Source organism: Aspergillus costaricaensis (genome assembly GCF_003184835.1).
Source record: "Aspergillus costaricaensis CBS 115574 unplaced genomic scaffold BO79scaffold_27, whole genome shotgun sequence".
NCBI lineage: Eukaryota > Fungi > Ascomycota > Eurotiomycetes > Eurotiales > Aspergillaceae > Aspergillus > Aspergillus costaricensis.
The window spans coordinates 19,811-36,533 of NW_020291827.1; the positions used below are offsets into that span (position 1 = coordinate 19,811).

General features: G+C 52.6%; 3 protein-coding genes across 3 annotated transcripts; 2 read left to right on the forward strand and 1 right to left on the reverse strand.

The window, feature by feature from the left end:
* Window positions 1-61: 61 nt before the first annotated feature.
* On the forward strand, window positions 62-3,479 carry BO79DRAFT_210442 (mRNA splicing protein SYF1). Its single transcript, XM_025682805.1, has 5 exons — window positions 62-236; window positions 304-420; window positions 481-534; window positions 628-2,639; window positions 2,694-3,479. Exons 1-5 carry the CDS (start codon window positions 195-197, stop codon window positions 2,977-2,979), a joined length of 2,511 nt encoding a protein of 836 aa, XP_025536897.1. The 5' UTR covers window positions 62-194; the 3' UTR covers window positions 2,980-3,479.
* A 256-nt stretch (window positions 3,480-3,735) lies between these two features.
* BO79DRAFT_177881 (Sec7 domain-containing protein) lies at window positions 3,736-9,225 on the reverse strand. The gene is made up of 6 exons (XM_025679952.1): window positions 5,915-9,225; window positions 5,514-5,859; window positions 5,075-5,463; window positions 4,910-5,016; window positions 4,473-4,855; window positions 3,736-4,419 (listed from the first exon to the last, which is right to left on the reverse strand). The coding sequence occupies exons 1-6, from the start codon at window positions 9,091-9,093 to the stop codon at window positions 4,072-4,074; spliced, it is 4,752 nt and encodes a 1,583-aa protein (XP_025536898.1). The 5' UTR covers window positions 9,094-9,225; the 3' UTR covers window positions 3,736-4,071.
* Window positions 9,226-11,589: 2,364 nt separating this feature from the next.
* Window positions 11,590-16,459, forward strand: BO79DRAFT_38271 (putative Rho guanyl nucleotide exchange factor). The gene is made up of 3 exons (XM_025689158.1): window positions 11,590-13,832; window positions 13,884-15,742; window positions 15,808-16,459. Exons 1-3 carry the CDS (start codon window positions 11,603-11,605, stop codon window positions 16,366-16,368), a joined length of 4,650 nt encoding a protein of 1,549 aa, XP_025536899.1. The 5' UTR covers window positions 11,590-11,602; the 3' UTR covers window positions 16,369-16,459.
* The last annotated feature ends 264 nt before the right edge of the window (window positions 16,460-16,723 follow it).

A 16,723-nucleotide genomic window follows, 5' to 3' on the forward strand; every position in this document is an offset into this window, starting at 1 on the left:
GCACAACGTCCGACTTCATCGCCCGCAGCGCTCGGCGCTTTTCTCCAACCCGCGCGACCAGACAAGCTTTACCCGTTCATGCGACCCCCTTTTCTGCGGATTTCGTGTTGACCGTGTGAGTTGGTCCCGCTCGATTGGGTGGCGCAATGCCAGGGACAATCCTGCCCCCGAGATCCCACCGGCAACACGCTCAGATGGACCGAACGTCGGCCTCAGGGCCGGACCTCTACCTGATTGTAAGTGGGGGCGACGCATCCATTGATATACCAGACAACCCTGGCTAACTGTGCGATGTGATTACAGGCCGATCAGGATACTGTCTACGAACAGGATCTCCTTCGCAGTCCCGGTAGCATCAAGCCATGGCTTGCCTATATCGAATATAAACAGCAACATGGCACGCTCTACGAGCAAGCCTTTGTACGTTTTCTCTGCCGTCGCGATGACGTCCCGTATACGTGCTAACTATTTCATGTGCAGGTCATGGAGCGGGCGTGCAGAGAATTGCCGAGATCTTACAAGCTATGGAAGATGGTATGGAACCTTTCTTTTTCTACCTGCGGAACCCCTCATATTACCATATTCCGTGTCACATGGTGGTGTCAGAATACAGCTGACCAGAGACAGTACCTCGAATTTCGAACACACCACCTAAAGGGCCGCAACGCGACTGTTTATCGGGCAGAATACCAGAAAGTCAACGCGCTCTTCGAGCGTGCTCTCATCCTGCTCAATAAGATGCCGCGGATATGGGAAATGTACCTCTCCTTCCTGCTCCAGCAGCCCCTTGTCACGCAAACTCGACGGACGTTCGATCGTGCACTGCGAGCTCTGCCAATCACACAACACAATCGGATTTGGAAGCTCTACAAGATTTTCGCGCGTTCCGCGTCAGGCCAGACAGCTGTGAAGATCTGGGCTCGGTACATGCAGATTCACCCTGAGAATGCCGAGGAGTACATTCAATTGCTCGTCGATATGGGCCAGTACACGGAGGCCGTGAAGCGGTACATGGAGATCCTCGACAACACCCGTTTTCAGTCCAAGGAAGGAAAGAGTAACTTTCAACTGTGGACGGAGATGGTCGATTTGTTGGTATCAAAGGCAAAGCAGATCGAGACTGGCCCTCAAGTAGGAATTGATGTTGACGCCATTTTGCGCAGCGGCATTGATCGGTTTGCCGACCAGAGGGGCAAGCTGTGGGCTGGCTTGGCCACGTACTGGATCACCAGAGGCAATTTCGAAAAAGCTAGAGATGTCTTTGAGGAAGGTATCACGACGGTCATGACAGTCAGAGACTTTACCCTGATCTTTGACTCTTATGTCGAATTCGAGGAGTCTATTATCGGAAGCTTGATGGAGTCAGCAGCAACCCGAACTGACAAGGGACAAAGTGACGAGGAAGCTGACTTCGACCTTGATCTGCGGATGATGCGATTTGAGCAACTGATGGACCGCCGACCGTTCCTTGTTAACGATGTGCTGCTCAGGCAGAACCCCAACAATGTCATCGAGTGGGAGAAGAGAGTGGCCCTCTGGGGAGACAACAAGCACGAAGTCGTGCAAACATACACAGCAGCTATTGCAGCTATCAACCCCAAGAAGGCCCATGGCAAATTCTCCGAACTCTGGGTCAACTATGCCAAATTCTACGAGAATGGAGGCGATCTGGACACAGCTAGAGTTATCTTCGAAAAGGCTGTCAAGGTTCCCTTCAAATCAGTGGCTGAACTGGCCGAGACATGGTGCGAGTGGGCGGAAATGGAACTCCGGAGCGAGAACTTCGACAAGGCCGTGGAGATCATGGCGAAGGCAACGCAAGCACCGAAGAAATCGACTGTGGACTATTTCGACGAGAACCTGTCACCCCAGCAACGTGTGCACAAGAGCTGGAAGTTGTGGAGTTTCTATGTCGACTTGGTAGAAAGTGTGTCTTCCCTGGAGGAGACCAAGAAGGTGTACGAAAGGATTTTCGAACTGCGCATCGCTACCCCTCAAACCGTCGTCAACTACGCCAATCTCCTGGAGGAGAACAAATACTTCGAAGACTCCTTCAAGGTCTACGAACGTGGATTGGATCTCTTCAGTTACCCAGTTGCATTCGAGCTGTGGAATCTCTACCTGACCAAGGCCGTTGACCGGAAGATTGGAATTGAGCGACTCCGCGATCTGTTCGAACAGGCCTTGGACGGATGTCCTCCCAAATTTGCCAAACCTCTCTACTTGATGTACGGCAACCTGGAAGAGGAGCGCGGTCTGGCCAGACATGCCATGAGAATCTACGAGCGTGCTACCCGCGCCGTCTCCGACGAGGACAGATTCGAAATGTTCGAGTTCTACATCACCAAGTCGGCTTCGAACTTCGGATTGACGTCCACGAGACCCATCTACGAACGGGCCATTGCAGCCTTGCCCGATCAAGAAGCGAAGGAAATGTGCCTCAAATTTGCAGAAATGGAGCGGAGACTCGGAGAAATCGACCGGGCTCGTGCGATCTATGGACACGCGTCTCAGTTCTGCGATCCCCGTACCAATGCGCCCTTCTGGCAGAAATGGGAGGCATTCGAAGTCCAGCACGGAAACGAGGACACCTTCAAGGAGATGCTTCGTATCAAGCGCAGTGTTCAAGCACAGTACAAGTAAGTGATACCCACATATATCAAGCAACCAGCTCATGACTAACCTCAAAACAGCACCGACGTCAACTTCATCGCTTCCCAGGCGATTGCCCGCAGTCAACAGCGGACTCAAGACGGCGGCAAAGACAACGAGCAAGATGGCGAGGACGCGGCGGCGGAGCGTGCAGACGCAATGGCAGCATTGGAGCGACAGGCTCGTGCCCCCGTGGGCTTTGTCGCCGCCAGCACCGGACCAGAAGGTGGCAACCGGCCACCTCCAGCTGGCCAGGAACAGCAGCCTTCGGCTGCTCCAGTCAACCCGGATGCGATTGACCTCGATGACGACATGGATGCTGACTAGTACTTCTTTCTCGTTTCTCTTTGCTCAATTTACCTGTATACCATTCCTTTTATCTTTTGAATAGCTGCGCTGCAATCTCAATGACAACATCCCATCATCCATCATCAAATTCAAGATGGAAATTGCTGCAAAACTCCTGACTTTCCATCGTCATCGCCATCAATCACTCTTCTATACTTCCCCATCTACCATCTATCCCATTTGAGCAGTCAGTCACTGTGGCTACTGGACCCTTCTTGAATAGCCCAGAACAACCCCTCCAGATCATCTGTACCACTCGACCATCCAACTTCTTTCTCCTTTGTTTCAATCTTCAACCCAATCCATTCTACCAGTCCGCGTACACGAACGCGCTTTTCCTTCTTGCCACCTCGCTCTATATTCGTTATACTTATAGGATACCTATTTAGTTAGTACATCCCATTCTTCTCTTCGGCGTTGCTTTACTATATAGTATAGTATAGACACCCTGAATTGAAGCTGAGCGTGTTTGTCTGTTGGTGATCGATCGTGAACCTTTCTTTACCAATTATATACTATCCATGCTACTATGGATGAGTTTCAGGTTGTAGACCTTTCTTTCTCGTTCAGTTCAGTGTCTACTAGGTACTTGTAATTATAATTACCAAGGTGGAAACGAGAGGTTTCTCTTTCGATCCTATGTATGAATGGTTCTAATTGTATGATTAATACCATCGAGAAGAGAGAAACTAAGAGCAGGTTCTATCTATGCTTCAAGTATGTAGTTATTTACCTCGCAGATTTTCGACACATACACAAACAACGAAACATGAAATATGCATGCTTGGAGATAGTTCAGTCCCCGTCTGTAGATTAGTCAAGGTATCAAACCAAATAAAGTGCAAAACGGTCTTTCTTCATGATGAGCAGTCGATTATATTTACAGGGTACACAAGTAGGTGGGTAGGTAATTTTGCAAAACATGGATGGTAAATGGCAAAGGCAAAATCGACTATAACCCACGCTATAAAATGCCCGAGGTACATGGAAAATAATGGGTAACATAACAAAAGCTGAAGATTGATGATGATGGAATTGTCAGACCCAGGTAGGCCTTGTGGACCGAAGTGATCAATCCTGTTTAGCCGCCGGTGTTTCGGTCTCTTCTTCTGCTTTGGCTTCGGCGGCTTCAGATGAGGCCGGTTGCTCTTCTGCGCTGGTACTGACTTGCTCTTGGGGTTCAGCAGGGGGAGTTGGAGTTGACGGGGCAGGGGAGGGAGCCACGGAGACGGGGGCAGATTTCTCGTCGGATGCATTGGGGAAGATTTCCTTGAACAGATCAGGCAGGAATCGTTCCAGGCGTTTCTTGGTCTCTGTCCAGATGGGCTCCTTGCTGGGATCCTGGGAAGGAGGCACCAGGTAGCCTCCGTCTGCCATGACGAGGAGGATGTTCTTGAGACTTTCGGGGATCGCCTCTTCCTGTTTGGGGTTAGTGTTGGGCTTTGAGTTCAGGTTGTAGTAAGGCAACGTACCAGGCTGTCTCCTTGGCCACTGTTCATCATCCGGTCGAGGATATCGAGGATCTTGAGCCATAGATCGAGCATGCCGTCACGGTTGGGAAGCTGGTCGAGGTAGCGCAGGAAGATTTTGCACACCAAGATGGCCACTTGGACGCGGGTTTCACCCATTCCCAAGGGATCGGAGTGGTAGACTTCGGGCTTCAATAACCGGAGGATAAGAGGGAAGAGAACTTGGTCGAAGATGGCTGTCCACTCCTTCTCATCGGTTGAGCTGATCTCAAGGGAAAGGAGAGTTCTTTGTAGAGCTGAAACAGCATGGTGACGGATATCTCTGCATGGGTTGATGCATTGCGCAGTCAATGATTGGAAGATAGGAGACCAGTAGGCGGACCAGGCTATGAACACAGGTTAGTTCAAGTTTTAATGTATAGATATCCTCTTAGACGAACCTTCGCTTTCCTCGAGGTGTGACTGCTTGATTAGGCTCGGCACACGCCGGGTCAATTGCAGGACGAAACCGATGGCCTTAACGCCACGTGAGACCACCTCATTCTCACTACCAGCATCGTCAGTATTACAAAGTCGGTACAAGCGTGAGTATTTCAAGGGCGTACCTCGGCTTTGAAGGTTTGACAGCTTTGCCACGTCTTCCATGCGCGTCCCGCTGACGCTCTTCAATATAGCCTACGCTACCGGCGCTGATGAAGTCGTTCGCAAGGCCAACGGCAGCCTCATAGTTATCGGCAGTGATTATGGGAGGATTCGAGTCCACAATGGAGTGCAGCAGATCGAACACAAGTGGAGCAGCTTCCTTGTGAGGCAGCAGTCTCTGCAAGATGGACCAGAAATCAGGAGAGACGGTGATCTCGTTCCGCAAAAGCCCGGGGCTCGAGATGCAGCGGGATAAGCTCTCCACTACCGTAACGGCGACGCTTTCCAAGATGTCCTGGTCAAAGCCAGAGATGCCGTGCAAGATTACAGGAACCCTCATGAAAGGCTGATCCTAAACGCTGGTCAGTGTACTAGAAGGTCGTAAGGAGGGAGCTGACATACGTGGCTCAGCCGGAGCAGGTTCAGCAGATAATGAATGATTCGGGACAAGGCCAAAGAATGGATGTTTCTCGCGTCGCGAATGAACGCTTGTAACGTGGTCAGGAGTCTCTCCCCGAGAGCCTCTAGGGTTTGCGAATCCCGCAAAGTCAGGATAGTCGCTAGTTCAAGGAGGTACATCATGCCTGGGTCGTAGTTGGACCTGCTGCCATCGGTCCTGCCGTTGGACGCCCTTGAGCCAGCTGAAGGTCGTTCGGGCTTCACGACAATGACTGCTGGAGCACTTTCTTCGGGCATCTGGGCCAATAGCGCTTCTACAACCAAAGTCACCGTCTCCAATGGAAGGGACCTAGAAATCAGGTTAGAGATACGAGTAACAAAGGACCGCGAATGGTACTACTCACTTGATATTAGCCAAGATGTCGGCTGTAGAACAAGCGGTAATGCAGTCCACAGTGCACAAGGTGTTCTCCAGCTCTTCATCCGACGGCTCCGGAGGCTCATCAGCTGCGTAGCTGGAGAGGTATGACGTGAAAGCAGATAGAAGCCCAGTTTCCGTATTCCGTCCATCGCGGTCCACGACTTGCGACGGAGTCTGCAATGGAATTGGCGAGATGTCAAGCTCAGCGGTAAGATTGGAATCGAGCGCAGGAATGAGAGAATTAATGAACAGGTTGCTAAGGATTCGAGCCACATAGGTCCAGCCCTGCTGAACTGCGGCTTCATTGCTAGCCAACACACGGAAGAGTACCACCGCGGCCAGTTGAGCCCTGAAATCCCGTCCGAATTTCACCGCAAGTTCGCTCACCATCACGCTCTTCTGACCGGCCTGCACTTCGGTGTTGAGAGCGGTACTGGGGGGCTTTTCGGTAGCCAAGGTACTGATCGAGGACAGACAGAAGACGATCCGGTCGAAGGCGTCGGTCAAGCCATGACGGGCAGCGATTTGGGCGCACTGATCGAATCCAGTGACAACCCGGGAGTAAACTGCGTCATCTGAGGCAGACATGAAGACATAAGATAGAGTCGCGACCACCGGTTTCCAGGTAGCGGCGAACATCTCAGCGTCGTAGATGTTGGTTTCACCAACAACCAACTCTCCGGCAGAGGAGGATTTCAGCAACAATTCCCGCCACGCAAAGTCGAATGCGTGCTGGTTATCATGCTCATCCGGCAAAATGATCTCATTATGTTTGATTGAATCGTAGATCTCCTGCAAGAATTCAGGTGCGAAATCCTGGCCTGAATTCACGCCCCGCAGATTCCGGGAGAAATCGGTACAGGACATGCGATTTTGGGACTTGATGTTGGGGTTGTAGAGCTCTGTATTAAGCATGATGATGGCGTACGTTAGCACAAAGGCAGCGTCTTTGTCGGCGATCTGAGCGGGCTGGGCCTTTTGCATGTATTTCTCGGTGAAGGTGGTGACGATACGTTCGATGAGGGGTGATTCGCCAGGCAAACGGAAAGCACCCAGGAGATCACGGAGGGCATCTACGATGGTCTTTCCAGAGAAATCGAACAGCTCGACAAAGGCATCGAGCAGCTCTTCATTATTGCGCTTGGACAAATATTCACCCAGCATCTTCTTTGACAACCGAGTCGTCCCCTTCAAAAAACGAGCAACAAGGGCGGGATCACTCGGGTCTTCGATGATACCGTGGGATGCCAGATACGCAATTCCAGCTTTGGGATCCTCGTTGAACTTCTGGGCGGCGTGAATGATCAGCTTCTTCGTCCTGCGCTGGCTCCGGAGCTGCTCGATGGAGGGGAAACCCTCGTGCGACGGCTTGTCGTCAAGTCTATCGTAGATGAATTGAACGTAACCAAGTAGGGCGTCCAGACACAGCGGAGGCACGTTGGTCGTGCTCCACGTAGCTGAATCCGGAAACGCACTACGTGAGAGCAAGCCGACCATGTCCTCGCACAGGTCGGCCCGATCGACATCGCAGTCGTAGTTGATGAAAAGCTCTACCATGAAGCTCGGGATGCGTGCCAGCACGCCAATGCTCTCGACCATGGCTTCCCGGGTCTCCGGCCTCCGCGACCCACCTTCCAGACCCAACTGTTGTCTATCCTTAACGGGAACCGGCGTGGATCTTCCACTATTCGTTTGCGATGGCGACGGCTTCACGAGCTTGGGCACCTGCGGGACACCGTCGTAAAGGGCCGGATTGATGCCGGGCTCTTTCGGAATTTCGACCTTCGGGTGCAAACAGGCGACCAGGTAAGACAGGTAAAGCTCCTGCTGCAACTTCAAGACCGGCCGACAAGTTAGCAACAGAGTGCCGGCGACCCTCAGTGACGCAGTCAAGATTGCGATGTTCTCTGATCGAACCAGCTGGAAGAGGTGCCGGCATAGGTCGTCTTGCGCCAGCGTCGCGAGACTTGGGTGTTTCGCAATAGACGGACCGGCGACCTCCAGGGCAACGTCAATGATCCTCAATGCCATGACCTTCATCGGCTCGGTATGTTGGCGGTTGTGCGGATCTAAGAGGTCGATGAGGACGCGGAACAGTTCACGAATGGACGGTAAAGAGTATGGCTTCACTTCGTCACCGCTGTCGTCCTGGGGGTTGGGCGGGGCGGCAACGGCACTTCCATTCAGCATCTGCTCCGGCGATCCATCTCGGCTGCCGCGATCGCGATCAGTGACCCCGGTGTCGGAACCCATGGCGGATGGATGTTGCGAGGTTACGGTATTCCCGTCGACGGACGGGTCCATCTTCAAGTTGGTCTGCTCGGACTCGGTGCGCAAAGGAGCTTGGGATCCGGTTTCGTCGTCCTCGGAGATTTCCAGGTGCGACAGGCGCATAAAAATGACCTGACACATGTTGACCATGGCCATTTCGGCCGATCTCCGCAACACCTCCGACAGGCGGACCTGACAACACATGCTCAGACCGGTTTCCATCATCTCACAAACACTCTCGTCTCCGAGCAGCTCTCCCTCGGGCCGAGACAGCATCCCTTCCATCAATTTCAAGATCCGCAGCAAGACAATCTCATCGGCGGCCGAATCACTGGCTTCGAAGCGACAATGGGTAATGGCGGCCGAGAGGAGTTGCATGGCCATGGGGAGTCTGGGAGAATCGCAACTAATGATGTTGTAGGCGAAGAATTTGGTCAGGGCGACAAGGGCCAGGGAGGTAATGGCGGCGGAGGTGGAAGAGGATCGGATGACCTGGAGGAACGGGTGAAGCAAGGCAGGAGCGTCAAAGGACCGGATATCTTTGCAGCCCTTGAGGTCGCTCCGCAACCTGGCAAAGGCAGAAATCAGCGGGTTATCTTGCATACTCTTGCCCTTCTTGCCCCGGAGACCCCAGCGGTTCGCGAGGACGTGATCCTCATCGGCGGAGGACATTCTCGATCGTGGACGGGGCGGCGTAGACCCATTGCGGGGGCTTGGGGGCGCCGATGTATCTCGGTCGTAGACACGAGAAACGGCGCCTCCGCCGAGGATGGCCGAGACGGACGAGTGAGCCCAACGGGCATGTTTTCGCATGGCCGAGGTGACTGTGATGCATTCCGTAATGACCAACGCGACCGGATCGACCGCGATGGGTAAAGGCGTGGACGACATGATGAAGAGCAGGAAGGGAGAGGGAACGGCCAAAGGAAAGTCGCCGAACAGTGGGAGGCAATTCAAATCATGGCCCTACTCGAACAGAGCAGCGAGAGGGAGGGGGAGGGAGGGGGAGAAGGAGGAATGAGGAGAGGAAGTTGGAGGAGCCGAGGGGAGGAGGCAAGTTGAGTTCGGCGAGCGGGAGGAACACAACAGCTGGTCTTCTTTGGGCTCCGGCGAGCGGAGAGCCTGCCTGAGGTTCTCCATCCCTGCCCGATGGGGTTTAGGCCCGAATCCGTCTCCGGCGGCCAAACAGTAGAATCACTGCAGTACGGAGTAGATGCGATGCAATTTATTAGTGTCTAGATATTTCATACCGGGATATTTTACACAATAAATAGTTAGTGGTTTCTTGACCGGTGATGTAATTTATTATGACATTAAGTTCCCTTCAAAATACATAAAATCAAAGAAAGAAAAAAAAAAAAAAAGAAAAAAAGATAAAGAAAATGGCTCTTAGGGTTACTACACACCCAAGCGACAGTCGCTGCAGTAATTACTTTATAAATCTTGTCGCTTGAGGAGGGGAAATCTGCAAGGGTTGCTTCTCCCATTGCAATTTGCTGAGGATAGTTGCGGGGGTTGCATGAGGATGCCTTGCTTGATCCTCAGAAAGTTAAACCTGTAATTAATTATTTGTTCAGGAGAAGAGCTGATGGTTATGGTAAAATTTCATAATGAACATATAAGAAGGAACGGGAGGGTATTCCTGATCCACACCCATAAAGAACAATTGATTGATTGCTTGATTGATTGTGTGGTTTGGGCCTGGGTTTAAGGATAGTAAGGATCCATGGTTGGGATTGTGTGATGTTTTGAAGGTATGGGCGGTGTGGCCAGTGAGAGCAGTAGCCTCGATCTATCAATCTGGCAGTCCGCAGTAGCTATGTACCGGTCCCACACTCGGTCTTTTTTATTTTTATTTTTATTTTTATTTTTTTAACAAATTGATTAGTATTGTTTTTGTGAACTGACTGATAATAGAGAGTAAACAACTGCTTGTTCCCTTCAGGATGATCAACGCATGCACCCTAATCCACCCTTACCTGGATAGTAGTAATTGAGTAACTTCGCAGCGGGTGTGACCCTCTCGTGGACATTCCATGAATCTTCCCGTGGCTTTCTTTTTCCGGACAATTGTTGACAGTTGGCGCACTTTCCCCCTTTCTACACGTGTCGGCGTGTGATTTCTTCGATTTTGCGTTGATGGGAATATTAGATAAGTAATCCGGACCTTTTTATAGATGGTATACTTAGGTAAATGTATGTACTGTAGGAAATAAGCTATTAGCATTCCTTCCCCAAATTAAGAGTGTCATACTCCGTACTAGGTGTCATTCTTAAATTATTTATTTCACTGTGAATGAAGGAAAGAGGATAGTCGATCTGCCACCGATCTAAACTAAACCAGATTAAGGGTTTGCCAGATCCTCTCCCCCGCGTGTCCGAAACACAAAAAAAGAAGAAAAAGAGAAAAAGGGCGCGTCACACTCCCAAACCGGCCAGACCCGATCTTCTCTTTCTCTTCCCCTCATCGTGGAGGGCTGCAGCAGCACTAAATCCATCAGCAACCAACTTTAGTTGCCAGTCGCTCGGTCCAACGCTGCACATCCCCTGCAAGTCCCTCGCCTGACTGTCAAAAAGACGAAAACAAACACACTTACAAGCTTATTCCTGTGTCTCGCTGTGTCTCTCTGTATCTCTCGTCTCTCTCTCTCTCCCCATCTCAGTGTCCGTCAGTGTCTGTGTGTCTGTGTGTCTGGGCCCTTCCCCTCAGAAACGCGTCTTACGATCCCGATCGATCCATTGATTGATTGATTGATTAATTAAATCATCGCCATCACCGCCGCTGCTTGACTTTCTCTTTCTCCTCTTCTTCCCTTCTTCTCCTCCGCCTTTCTCTTCCCCAACCCACTCACTCACTCACTCTTCTTCTTCTTCTTCTTATCGCTCCTCACCAGTTCCTCCCATGGAGGGGTTTCCTTCTCTTTCCCCTTCCGCTGCATGAGGACCCTCATTCGTTAATCCCTCTGACTTGTGCGACATCGCCGCTTTGCTTTTCTCTATTATGTCTTCGTCCATCTACTACATCGACCTTCTTTTGCCATAGTCCTTCCCTACTAATTCTAATCCCCTCCCTGGGACCTGCCCATCCGGTTCTTTTGTGGTTGGGCATCACTGATCACTAACTCTGCCTACTTTTTACTTTCTACCTATTTCCTGCTACTTGCTTAGCTCTTCTCTTATCGTTCTCGGTTTCTGATTGACATTAAGATTGGCCTTTCCCTTAATAATCTGTCCCACTTATTGGCTATCTACTAGTGCAACTAATCCTTGATCGCTCTTTCCATCCAACACCCCCGCCACTTTATCGGTCGGCCATTTCCCACGCTTTCGTTGCATGCGATAACCACTGAGCTTTCCCTCCTTCCTTCCTCTCTCTCCCCCCCCCCCCCCCCCCGCCATCATGGCGACGGTCTCAACCGCCCCATCGGACCTGCCTCTGGAGCAGCTTTCCTTATACCATGCCTCCGATCCCTATTTATCGTCCATCTTCATCTTCTACGGTCCCGTCGCAACTGCAAATGCCACCGTCAGCAGTTCGCGCATTCAGGCGCATATCCTCACCCCCGCCGGCTTCCAAAGCTACCCGCGCATCACCGTCTCCCCCGCCGCCCCCTTATACGCTGCGGTCAACCACTTGCCCCGAGAAAAGCAAGGCGATGAAGTCAGTCGTGGTCTCGCCGTCAGTATGCTGAAGTACTTCGCAGAGCTGTCGGACCCCGCCAAGGAGTGCTTGCAGACTTTCGCCCGCGCCGGGAAACCGGGGCTCCGACTGCCCAAGCTCTTCGATGAAATGCACGCGGCCGAAATTGCAAATCGCATGACGAAGATAGAACATACTGCCGACATTGTGCGCGACATTCGTGGCGCTTTCCAAGAGCGCAAGGTTCCCTGGGTGGATATCGATGTGGTCCTCCCCGCCGGTGTCATCCAGCCTCCTACCCCGCCCGATAACGATGATGATGTTCATGATGGTAACGCGGATTTGTACGATGCCCCCGATCTTCAATACGGACGCTATACATCTCTGGTACGATCCCTCGGAGCGCCCATGTTCCTCCCCACTTCCCGACTCAAGCGCGCCCCGTCGCAACCGACCAACCTGAGCAAGTCCCGGCTCTTCTCGAAGGGCCAGAAACAAGCTCTGCGCTTGACCATGTGCGAAGTGGTGGATACGGAGGAGAGATATGTGAACAAGCTCTACACCTTGGTGTGTCATGTAGCGGAGGAGTTTCGGTTAAAGGCCCAGGCCAGAGGCCCATCGAGCACCAGCCCCAATGAGTCCGACCTGGCCACGCTCTTTCCACCATGCTTGAATGAGATTCTTGAGGTCAACATGGGTTTCCTAGGGGTGATTCGACAGGTTCTCGAGGAGACAGAAAAGGAAGCCATTGATGACCTCACCGATGATACAGAACTGCCGGGGTCGGTGTCGCAACGATCTTTCTCGCGGGAGGAAACGGATGCGATTGGCGCAGTGGCCTTTGCCAATGCGCTTCTAGACTGGTTTCCCCGATTTTCCCAGCCGTACGCCGATTATATGCGGGCTCATACCGGCTTCACACAGACGCTCAATTCATTCATGAGAGACAAGCACTCGAGCTTTTCGAAGCGCGTCTATGAAACCGGAGAGCAGAAGCTGCGCTCCCTCCTCATGGAGCCAGTGCAACGCCTTCCCCGCTATAGTCTCCTGATCGACACTATGACCGGCAGTCTCCCTCTGGTTCACCCGGCCGTCCGACCACTACTGAAAGCGCGCGATGTTATTAAGGATATTTGCTCGCTGGATGACGCTTCGTCAACGAATCACGACCAGAGCTTCCGACGGTTGAAAGAGCTGGTGGACGGATGGCCCTCTACGATTCTACCGACCGGCCGCCTGATCACCGCCGTGGATTTCAACGAGCTAACTCCGCCCTATCATCTCGATGTCCCACCCACCGAGCCCAGCGCGGGCATTATGCTGATTTACAAGAACTGTCTGGTATTACTGTCGAAGCCAGTGGGTGCGAAGACCACAGCGCGCGGTCTCTTGGCCGATCTGGATAACGCCGCCGCGGCAACCAATACCGCACCCAATTCGCCCGCCTCATCCGAACTCCGAGTGGTGCAAGTATACGACTTACACACCGTCCGATGTACGCAGTCCACGTGTGGCCGGATTTTGTTCTTGGCCCCGGCATCCGCCACCTCAAGACCCGACCAGAACACGACAGTGGACCTGCTTGCACTCGAGCCGGTGTCCATGTACGAAGGCCGTGCGAGCCGAATCATAGAGGAGATTGCGAAAGCTAAGATCGAGGGCCGTTTCTCTGAAAGCGAGCGCGAAAGTGGCAAGTGGTCGCTGCGTAGCCCCACCGGTACAGTGGGAAATCTCGGGATCCTCGCATGTGTGTTCGAAGAAGCGCCGGAAGAGACCGCGCAGAGAGCCAATCTGTCGAAGATCCGGGTCATTTTCGATACTCCTAGGGCGGAGTGCAGCCAAAAGTTGAAAGATTCGGACTTGGAGGTGGTAGTATCCGTGTCTCTGGCCAATGAAGACCAATACCGGGTAGATGTTGATTCTGTAGTCGGCACTGCCTCCTCAGACATGGTCACCGTGGATAGTTTCGTGCCCGTGCTCTCCAAGCGCCGTAAGTACTTGACAAATTGACCGATACTGATATGAGTACTGACTCTGGCAGTCCTAAATGTGCTCCTCCCTCTCCATGGGTCTCGAAATCGGACGATGACGGAGTCGATCGTACATTCCAACTTTGACATTCTTCGGTACCTTGCCGGCCACCTCATGGCTCAGTTTAAGGTTCCCCGTGGCTTCCGCCCTCCTTCGCCCTCAAAATTGCTCTCCAGCCTTCTCGGGGGGAGTCAGTCCAAGGACAGCAATGCATCCAGCTCCAAGGCACCGACTTCGGCAACTCTACTGGGAGAGTACCCTAAAATGCCCCCGCCCCGAGGCAACATGTCGCGCTCCAACACACTGCCTTCGGTGTTTCCTGGAAAGGAGGAGAGCCCGGTCAAGATCTCAGTAGTGGGCGCTCCACCGACCAAGGGCGAAGAAAGTCCATTTAGTGCGTTGGAGCAAACATTTGCTGCTTATGCACTCGCCCTGCAGTCTCGGAGTGGGAACATCGTCGGACGGTCTCTTCGCGGGAGGGATAATGTCGATCGGTCGTCGGTCAATGAGCTGTACAACATTCTGCTGGAAGACCCTGGGCGGATCCAAGCGGCAGCTGAAGTTCCTGTCGACACGCTTTTCGTGGCCTTCGAGACGTTCATGACCAATGCGTGGAGGGAACACATGGGCCCCGTTATCGACTCTCCGTCGCTAAGGATTCTGCAAGCGCAATTTGACAACATGTTCCCGCGGGACTTTGACGAGAGCTTCCGACGGTTCTTGGCAGACCAGAGCCCCCAGAATCGGCGTGCGCTGGCTTCCATGATCCGGCTGTTGGCGGAGCTGCTGGATGCCTCGGGTAGTGATGGTGATCGGGGAGCCTTGACGGCGGCCTTTGCAGAAGTTCTTACTATCGACGGCGACCCAATGCAGCACATCTCTCTGCTGGACCGACTAGTGGATGACTTTGACAACCTGTTCGATGAATACATTCCTGGCGGTGCTTCATTGGAAGGGACTCTCAACTGCGACCAAACAAAGTCGGTTTCCCAGACTGCAGGTTCCATGAATTCGAACGCATCCTCCTTCCGGAAGCGTTTCGGCTTCGGTCTGCACCGAGAAAACTCTAAGCTGGAGGGCGAAAGCAAGGTATCGTCTATTCTCCGCACACTGAGCAAGGGTAAAGGCTCGGGTGACTCAGAGCCCGGTACGCCAAAGGGGTCGCTGCTACGGTCCAAGTCGATCGACATCGATACCAGTCTAGGATCCTTGTTACGACCAGGCTCCCGCGACCGCCCAGGTGCATCCCTCTCCCAAGAACATCTTCGACGACCAGGTAGTTCTCAAGAGCAACCACCGTCTCTGTCCTCCGTTCGTGGGATCCCGACAAATACAAATGGAGTGGTGAAAGTGCGCCGCAAGAGAAGAAGTTCCCTCTCGGACCTGCGACCCGGCACTGCCTCTTCCGATGTATCTATCGTATCTAGTGTGGGACAACGACCCGCAACTCCGTCGTCTATTTCCAATCAACCCCGAGCCGACGTGGCGACTCCTGCTGGACAGGCGCGACCGCAAACTAGTCATGGCTCAGGTTCTACCGTCCGAAGCACATCACCGGCCAAGGGAGGCTCTCCCACTCGGATGCCTTCGCCAACCCGCCGATCACCGACACGCCCAGTGACGCCCAGCCGAAAAGAAAATATCGATCCCAAAATGCCGCAGACGGAACGCGCCACGAGAAGAAAAGGTGAGGCCTCGGTGTCTCCCACGCAAGAGGCCAAGAGAAGGTCACGGGCTACGAGTATTCCTTCTTCTCGGGCCCCTGGTCTGAAGGAGAGACCGCTTCAAGTCAACGGCTCCGATGCAAGACGCCTGCAACCGACGTCTTCTCAGAAGACCCCCAAACTGCGGTTGCAGAGTCCCCAAAAGGTAAGCTGGTCCCTCGCTTGATGTGCGATCGTTGGGAGGCGTGATAACTAATAATGATGTTACAGCTTCGGGATCGCCTCAATAGTGAAAAGAGAGCACAAAACATGGCGCAGCTAGGTCTCAAGGACGAGCTCGATCTCATTGGTGAGGAACTACGGGCGATGAGACTTACTCCATCGTTAGTCAGAGGTGATGCACAAGGGCACGAGTCCCTTGACGAGCCATTTGCCTCGCCAACCGCCAATTCGTTCTTGGTGTCCCGCGTCCACAACCTCGAGATGAAGTTTGAAACGCTATCTGGGGAGTTCAATGGCCGCACCGCGGCGATTGAAAAGGATCTGGAATCGTCTCTGGTGGTTAGCGAGAAACGTGCCAAGAAGCTCGACGAACTTTATCGTGAGGCCAGCGCTGAAAACGAAGCTCTTTACGATCGATTCAACTCCGAACTGAGCAAAATCGCTAAAGATGTGAGAGCTGGAAATGTCGAGGATGCGCTCAAAACACAACTGTCGTCGGCCCTGGAGGAGATTGGCCGGTTGAAGAAGGAAAATTTCCGGCTCAAACGTGAAGTGGGAGGATTACGTGCGCAGCAAGCCGCAGTGGCCTTATTGAAGGCAAGTGAGTGAGCGCTGTATGGTAGCAGGCTCGCATCATGACGTACATTTTCATTATTCTAATGTTTTGTTTCTTTCCTGGGATATCTTCGAACTGGATATGAGTGTATGCCTGTTACTGGAGATGGCCTTTCTTTTCCTTCCTTCATTTCTTTCTTGGAATCTATTTTACGGTGGTTTTGGCGTCTGAGCCATGGTGATGCTCAGGAGCGTCGTTCATTTATTCCGCACTGTGCATAACACTTCTCTTTCCTTTGTGTCGTGGCATAGCCTGCGGGTCTGCTTGGCTATTCTGGACTGCATCCGACGGGGTTTGCTTCGGGTTGGCGGGTTATGCATGTCGATCTCTTCCTTTCCTATTCTCTGT

Excerpts from the sequence above, each read along its gene's own strand:
- BO79DRAFT_210442 (XM_025682805.1), top strand. The coding sequence starts at position 195 with ATGGACCGAACGTCGGCCTCAGGGCCGGACCTCTACCTGATT. Across the intron at positions 421-480 it reads CGCTCTACGAGCAAGCCTTT|GTCATGGAGCGGGCGTGCAG; the intron begins GTACGTTTTCTC and ends TTTCATGTGCAG. Across the intron at positions 535-627 it reads CTTACAAGCTATGGAAGATG|TACCTCGAATTTCGAACACA; the intron begins GTATGGAACCTT and ends GACCAGAGACAG.
- BO79DRAFT_177881 (XM_025679952.1), bottom strand. The coding sequence starts at position 9,093 with ATGTCGTCCACGCCTTTACCCATCGCGGTCGATCCGGTCGCGTTGGTC. Across the intron at positions 5,860-5,914 it reads GACATCTTGGCTAATATCAA|GTCCCTTCCATTGGAGACGG; the intron begins GTGAGTAGTACC and ends CCTGATTTCTAG. Across the intron at positions 4,856-4,909 it reads ACACCTCGAGGAAAGCGAAG|CCTGGTCCGCCTACTGGTCT; the intron begins GTTCGTCTAAGA and ends CTGTGTTCATAG.
- BO79DRAFT_38271 (XM_025689158.1), top strand. The coding sequence starts at position 11,603 with ATGGCGACGGTCTCAACCGCCCCATCGGACCTGCCTCTGGAGCAGCTT. Across the intron at positions 13,833-13,883 it reads GCCCGTGCTCTCCAAGCGCC|TCCTAAATGTGCTCCTCCCT; the intron begins GTAAGTACTTGA and ends TGACTCTGGCAG. Across the intron at positions 15,743-15,807 it reads GGTTGCAGAGTCCCCAAAAG|CTTCGGGATCGCCTCAATAG; the intron begins GTAAGCTGGTCC and ends ATGATGTTACAG.